Raw genomic sequence first — 7,853 nt, forward strand, 5'->3', positions numbered from 1 at the left:
AGGGGCTGCCCTGCAGGACCTAGAGTCCTTCCTCCTGGCTCTTCTCTGCCTTTTATTAACCCATCACTATCTGGGCTCATCCTTTCCTGCTCCTGCCTCCCTTTTGCAATAGCAGCACTACCCAATGGTCTACCCTTGTCTCCCATTACTTGCAGTGGTTCTCAACCTTCCTAATGCCGTGACCCTTTAATACAGTTCCTCACATTGTGGTGACCCCCAACAATAAAATTATTTTCGTTGCTACTTCATAACTGTAATTTTGCTACTGTTATGAATCGTAATGTAAATATCTGCTATGCAGGATGTATTTTCAGGGTTCACGACTCACAGGTTGAGAACCGCTGCAAGAACTTACGGCTTCCTGTGCTGCCCTCTGTATTGTCTCACAAGTAAATGCACTGTGCACTCTAAAACTAACGTCTCCCACATATTTCTCAATCTTAGGCCCTCTGTCTACCAGTATTCTGCCTTACTGTAGTGTAGTAGCATGATACATAAATGTAATATCATGATATAAAAAATGTAGTGTCATGGTATACAAATATCTACTGGTCCCTAATAATAGGGAGGCAGACTGGGAGCCCGTGTGGCATCACTGAGCATGGACACATAATGCCCAGCAAAGGTATTATCAATGCTCCATAACTTTAGGGCAAGAGGTAACTCAAATGGAAATGTGTTTGTTTGTTTATTTATTTATCCTCACTGAGGACATGCTCAAAGAGAGGGAGAAGGAGGAAGGGAGAGAGGGAGAGAGAGAGAGAAAAAGAGAGAGAGAGAGAGAGAGAGAGAGAAACATAAGTAACATCAATCAGTTGCTTTCTGCACCTGCAACCCAGGTATGTGCTCTGACCAGAAATTGAACCAGCAACCCTTCAGTGAACAGGACAACACTCAACCAGCCGAGCCACTCTGGCTGGGGATGGCAATGTGTTTAGACTTGAAGAAACCTAGACCCAAAGCCTGGCCAGTGAGAGCCAGGACTCATAAGCAGGTGTTCAGACTTCAGCTGCCGAGCTGGTCAGTAGCTCCCCTGGTCTCCTCCACTGCGTCACTTCTCCCAGAGATCAAAAATTAGGTGAGGATGGGTCTCCTTCAGGGCTTGGTACATTTGCTCTTTGCAGGCCCTGTCCCAGGACTTGCTGAAGCTGAACAGCATCCTCATCTTGTCCGGATTGGTGGGCTCAGCCCGCACACTCTCATACTGTTCCTCACTCAGCACCTGTCCATGCAGCTTGTCTAGGACTGCATCTACCAATGTCACTCGAGCCACCAGGTCCTCCCGATGCTGGTCCACAAAGTGCAGCGAAGTAGGGGCATCTGGGTGTGAGGTGAGGCCAGTGATGAATAAGAAGGGGTTTCCATCACATCCTCTCCCTCTAATTCTCCAGCCTAACTCTTCACTCTCTTTATCTGCATCCCTGGCTCCTCCCTGATCCCCACATGTTTCCTGGACCACCAGAAAGGTACCTCTGCCCTCCTTCATGTCAACTTCCAGCTTAGCATTCTGCTGAGCTAAGGGTGGGGGTCAGGTTCATGATGGAGACATTTGAGATTGTTCAGTGGAAGGTGCCAGAGCCATGATGGGCAGGAATAAAAGGGATGTGGGAGAACTCTGCCCTGGGGCACACACCTCTCCAAGGACTGAACCCTTGTGAGGTTTAATGAGTCCCCTTTCTTTCTCTCCTTCCTCCCTCCAGGACCAAGTAGGATATTCCAGAACTGCCATGGCTCCTGTGGCCTCTAACAGCTGTTACTGACCTCTTAGGGGAGCTGCAGAACTGAGATCTCCTGGAGGAAAAGAGATATGAGTAAGCATCAGTATCAATGATAGTTATTAACACAAACGATAAGCCTTGAAACTCCTACCCACTTTTCTCTTTTGAGATTTATTCTGAGAACAAGCTGCAGACTAATTCTGACAGAATAAGGATTAAGGGTTGCAAGTGCCCATACATACAACGTTGATGAATCATTTCTTCATGCCTATTGGAAAACTGAGGCCCAATTTTCCCCTTTACCCCCCTTTGCACAGGGCTTAATTCTCTCTTGGCCTGAATGGAACTCTGGTGGAGAAATAGCCGAGACCTTTGCTAGACATCTTCAAAGATGAGATCTTATTCTGAGCGTAAATGTAAATCTACCTCCTTGACCTTTTTTGCACTTTGATTCTCACACTGTTTGTTCTGGAGTCTGATGTCAGAATCAAGAATTATCATCAAGAAAATCTTAGCACCACAGAGTAATAGGTAAATTTCGATCGAAAAAAAAACGAACAAAAACAACAACAAAAAGGGGATTAAATAATTACTTGCATGTGGAGAGGAAGGGGGAGTCCACAGCAGCCCCTGTGGACATGGCCTGAGGTTTTGAGCGGACCCAAGTTCAGTGTGACCTGACAGTGTGGGAGGGAAATCAAACACAAGGGAGCTCGGGTTGTGGTGCTGGGAGCAGAGGGTTCACTTGGATGGAGGAAGGAGGGTGTCCATGTCCTCCATGCCGACTGGACAGTCTTAGAGTCTATCCTGACTCGTCCTCAAATGGGCACATCTACTGAGGAGGAAAAGATGTTAAAATCCAAAATGTAAGAGGAATGATGGAAGAACATAGAGATGTTTAACTTGCACAGGAGGAGACTTAGGGGAGGCTATGATCCATCTTCAGGTACCTGAAGGGCTTTCCCATGGGGGTGGAGATAAATTCTTTTATCAGCTCCAAAGAGCAGAATTAAGAAGATCATTTACCATAAGGATAAATTGTAATACTGCTACTATGTATAACAAGGGTAGGGAACGTCTAGCCCATGGGCTGTATAAGTCCATGAAATCATTTGGTCTGGCCCTGCCAAGGCATTAGGGGTGAGTTAATTAAATGTTTGACCAAACATAGCAGGCTATTTGTGTGTGTGTGTGTTTGCCTGTGCGTGTGTGTGTGTGTGTGTGTGAGAGAGAGAGAGAGAGAGAGAATCTTCACCTAAGGATATTTTTCTATTGATTTTTAGAGAGAGTGGAAGGGAGGGGGAGAGACAGAGAGAAACATGGGCGCCGACCATGTCCAGGGATAGAGCCTGCAACAGAGGTCCATGTCCTTGACTGGAATCAAGTCCAGGACCCTTCAGTCCACGGGCTGATGATCTATCCACTGAGCGAAACTGGCTAGGGCAGTAGGCTAATTTTTAAGTTGATAATTTTTTATGGCTCACAAATGATGTTATACATATCCAAATGGCCCTTGCAGAAAAAAGGTTCCTCATCCCTGATTTATAAGGACCACTGCATGAGATATGCATGTACATCAAGCATGTCAAACTCATGGCCTGTAGGCCACATGCAGCCCACAATGAATATTTATGCGGCCCAGTCAATATAAGGTAGGTAAGAAACATTTTAATAAAAATTTCATAGCTTAATTTTTACAATATCCTGTTATACATAATTATTAATGACGAACTATAACGTTCACTAATGACTGATTACATATTGAAATAAACCTACATTTCTATGAAAATTAAAGCCCACATAAACATAAACCTTGTTTATTTGGCTGGTATTAGCCTTTGAGTTTGACATGCTTGATGTACATAATTTATTTAATCTTTCCAACAATACTACAAATTAGGCAATATGACCCTCTTTTATAAATGAGGAATCTGACACTCAAAAGGGTGAAGTCATTTTCCCAAGATCACCCAGCAAGTAAGTGCCAGAGTGAGATTCAAAGGAGGTCTGATGCTGGGGCTGGTTAGTCCACACCTGTGATTGCGCCCAAGCCAAGAAGAGTAAAGACCATTATCTTCCTCCTCCCTGGAAAGCCTGTTGTGGCACTTCAGGAGGCAGATTCACTATATATATTTTTGTTGTTGTTAATCCTCACCTGAGGCTATTTTTTCTATTAATTTCCGGAGAGAGTGGAAGGGAGGGAGAAAAGAAAGAGAGAGAGAGAATCATCAGTGTGAGAGAAATACATTGATTGGTTGCTTCCCACATGCACCCTGACGGGAACCGGAGATCAAACCTGCAACCCAGGTATCTGCCCTTGACAGGGAATTGCGACTCTTTGGCTGGCACTTTAACTACTGACCTTCACTGGCGAGGCCCAGATTCACTAGGCTTTAACATTGAACATGATCTGCTTTTTCCTAGAAGGACTTTTATTTTTAAAACGTTTTTATTATTGATTGCAGGGAGAGTAAAGGAGAGTGGGAGAGAGTTAGAAACATCACTGATGAGAGAGAATCATCAATAGGCTGCCTCATGCATGTTGCCTACTGGGGATCGAGCCCACGACCTGGGCATGTGTCCTGACTGGAAATTGAACTATGACCTCCTGATTCATGTATCGACCCTTACCTGCTGAGGGCCCTAGAAGGACTTTTTTAAAAAATATATTTTATTGATTTTTTACAGAGTGGAAGGGAGAGAGATAGAGAGCCAGAAACATCGATGAGAGAGAAACATCAATCAGCTGCCTCCTCCACATCTCCTACTGGGGATGTGCTCGCAACCAAGGTACATGCCCTTGACCGGAATCGAACCTGGGACCTTTCATTCCGCAGGTCGACGCTCTATCCACTGAGCCAAACCGGTTTCAGCCCTAGAAGGACTTTTGAGGGATTTTGCTTCTTGGGCATGTTGGTGCTGGTTTAAGACACTGTAAAGTTCCTTTCATTCCTGAAAGTTCATTATTTGATTCCCTTTTGTCTACTTTGAAAATATCTGAATGATCCAGGTTAGTGTAAGTGCTATTGCAATAATTGGCTTGATTCATACAACCATATAGGGAGGAGGTGGCTATGCAATTGTCTACAATTATTGAACTTCACCAAACTGTACCCCTAAGACAGATGAATTATATTACATGTAAATAGTGCCATAATTTTCAAATTAAGGAGCATAAGTGAGTAATATTTATTCTTGAAACTTCTAAAACAAAACAAACTGTATCACACACACACACACACACACACACACACACACACTCATTCACACACAGGCAGACTCTTTGAATGACTTTCTGTTTCCCACCACTGAGCCTCATGGGCTTGTCTTGACTTTACCTGATTTCACCAAGGCCTCCCATACCACAGTCTCATCATCTTTGCTTTTAATCTGCAGCCGGATCCCCGACCCCAGATGACCAACGTAGAACTCAGTGAAGAGCTGGGGTTTCCCAGGGCTTCGATAGCAGAGCTCCAGTTCCTGTAGAAACAGTGGTGATGTGAGAAGCCTCAATTCATCCTGCAGGTGAGGTGTCTCCCCACCTGACACCTTCTTGGTGCTGCTCAGCCCCATGGGGACCCTTGGATGATCTCTACTGAAATTAATGCCACCTCAGGCACTGCTCATTTCCTCATTTTTAACAAATCCTGACTCAGAAGTCTTCCTCATTTTCCAAAAATCCTAACTCAGAAGGAAGAGGATGTGGCTGGGTACCCCATGGATGAGTCATGACTCACCCATAATATAGTGCTCACACATCCTAAACCAGATCCTTCTCCCTTCATATTGAACCAGATCCTTCTTCCTCCATCTCCCGCATCTTAAACCCAAATTCTCATTTCTCCAACCCAAAGACTGTCTTCTTAATGGATCCTAAGCTTGACATATCTTTTTTTTAAAAAGATAGTAATATAGTAGTTTATTATCATTACCAAGTATTATGTATTTTTTAAAAATATATATTTTTTATTGATTTCAGAGTTGAAGGGAGAGAAATAGAGAGATAGAAACATCAATGATGAGAGTGAACCATTGATTGGCTGCCTCCTGCATGTTGGATCAAGCCCACAAACAAGGCATGTGCCCTTGACCGGAATTGAACACGGGACACTTCCGTCCGAAGGCCAACGCTCTATCCACTGAGCCAAACTGGCTAGGGATAATATGTATTTTTCAAATTTAAATTCTTTATTGTTTAAAGTATTATTATGTCTCCTTTCCCCTTCAATTGACCTTTTCCAGGCCACTCCCATCTCCCAGTTCGGCACACTTTTAATCAACAGAAAATTTGTATCTATTCCCTTTTCTAAATCACATTCAAAGCAACTCTTGATTCCAACTGTCTTCCGAAAACATTCCTCTCCACAGTTTCCCCACATGCAGCAAATGGCATACCATCACTGAATATCCATATTCCATATTCAGGCATCATCTTTAATTCTTAGCTTTCTCTCCTTTTTCTTCCTCCTCCTCCTCCTCCTCTCCTCCTCCTCATTTTTGTTGTTGTTCTCTTCCTCCTCCTCCTCCTTCTTTTAGCTTTCTCTCTTATAAGTCAAGTTCTATTGGCTGTACTTGCAACATATACCTTTAATCCATCAACTTATCTTCATCTCAGCTGCTTTTTCCTTAATCAGGCATCTGCAGCTTCTACCAGTACCATAGCAATGGTCTTATGATTTTTTTTTTCCACTCTTGTTTTCTTATCACCTATTCTTACCCAGCAGCCAGAGGCATCTATATGAAACTAAAGCAGGTGTTGTATTACCAAGTAACAACCTCTGAGATCTTGTTATTGCACTTAGAACAAAATCCAAACTCCAGGTTAGAGCAACTTGTGTCTCTTGTGTGACTCCATCTTTCTTCTCTTTGCTACACTCATTAAGCTCTGCCACACAGACCTCCCATTTGTCATGTGGAGGGATTAAGGGTGGCTGCTCCTCTATCCTGGGTACCTGAAGGGCTCTGTTACAGATATTCACCTCCTAGGGCCCTTCTCATCACTCAGGTCTCAGCCTATATGTCACTGCTCAGAGGCTCCTCCCTGACCACCCAGTATAATGCAGCCCAAGTCACTCTCTTAAGTGATGTAGTTGTGTTTTCCTCACAGCACTTCATGGTTCCTGGTCCATTTCTTTAATTATGTAGGTCTCATCCACCAGAATGTCATCCTCCCAAGGGCAGGGCCTTTCTGCCTTGTTCACTGGACTATCACAAATGAAGACAGCACATGGTTGGCACTGGGTAAATGTGTGGTGAATGACTTAATCTTGTCTCTCATCTCTCGTTAAGATCTGACACAGCAGGAAAATCTAAGGTATTCATTGTTGGATTCATGTTTCTCAACTTAAAAGTTGTATAATTCTTTCTCCTTACTGCAGGAAATATATACCATCTGTCATTGTCACTTAAAGTGGTCCAAGGACTCATCTCAGGACAGAAGGGGAAAAAATGATTGACTCTGGTTGAACTACAAACTACCATTCAGTTGAAAATCTAACCCTAAGCAACAAATCTTGGCAATGGTGAACATTTGGATGTCATGGATGAATGTCCAGTGGCCTGATGTCATTCCCTTTGGTGAAAAGGGGAGACTGAGAAAGGATAGAAGACAGCCCCTGATGCCCAGACCTGATGTGATGCTCACAACTAGACCTCATGGTTATTACAAACTAATCTGATGCTGCCATCTCTGCTGTGTTATCCTCCTGGTGAACACATGCAATCTCACAATTGCCAAACTTCACCCCATTCCACTTCAAAATGAGCTATTTCAGCAATTATACCTTAACACTTGAAGTGCCTGCCCTTCCCAGAGAGAAAATGTGTAGAAGTTCCCAATCATAGAATTGCTTTGCCTTCTGACAATACCAGATCTAGACCAAATCTCCATTTCCTTAGACCTTCCCTGAAATTACCCAACAAGGCCCAAATCCTGAAATAGGTTCTTTCTGCATCTCTTGATGAGGGGTCCTAAGGTTCTCATTGGTGTGTGTTCTCTCACTTCAATGAGTAATGATCCCACTGTGTTCAGTTACAGGTGTGTTCCTATTGGTTTTGCTTGAAGAGCATTGACACCCTATAGCCCAACACTTCTCACTTCCTCTAAGTCAAACCCCATTGTTATCCCTATCCTGA

At 43.6% G+C, this 7,853-nt stretch overlaps 1 protein-coding gene across 1 annotated transcript; it reads right to left on the reverse strand.

Moving 5' to 3' along the window:
- Nucleotides 1-846: 846 nt before the first annotated feature.
- Nucleotides 847-5,291, reverse strand: LOC107181919 (NACHT, LRR and PYD domains-containing protein 1-like). The gene is made up of 3 exons (XM_015559179.1): nt 5,057-5,291; nt 1,762-1,791; nt 847-1,320 (listed from the first exon to the last, which is right to left on the reverse strand). The coding sequence occupies exons 1-3, from the start codon at nt 5,289-5,291 to the stop codon at nt 1,052-1,054; spliced, it is 534 nt and encodes a 177-aa protein (XP_015414665.1). The 3' UTR covers nt 847-1,051.
- Between the last annotated feature and the right edge of the window lie 2,562 nt (nt 5,292-7,853).

This window comes from Myotis davidii, unplaced genomic scaffold (assembly GCF_000327345.1).
Source record: "Myotis davidii unplaced genomic scaffold, ASM32734v1 scaffold9114, whole genome shotgun sequence".
In the NCBI taxonomy this organism is placed as follows: domain Eukaryota; kingdom Metazoa; phylum Chordata; class Mammalia; order Chiroptera; family Vespertilionidae; genus Myotis; species Myotis davidii.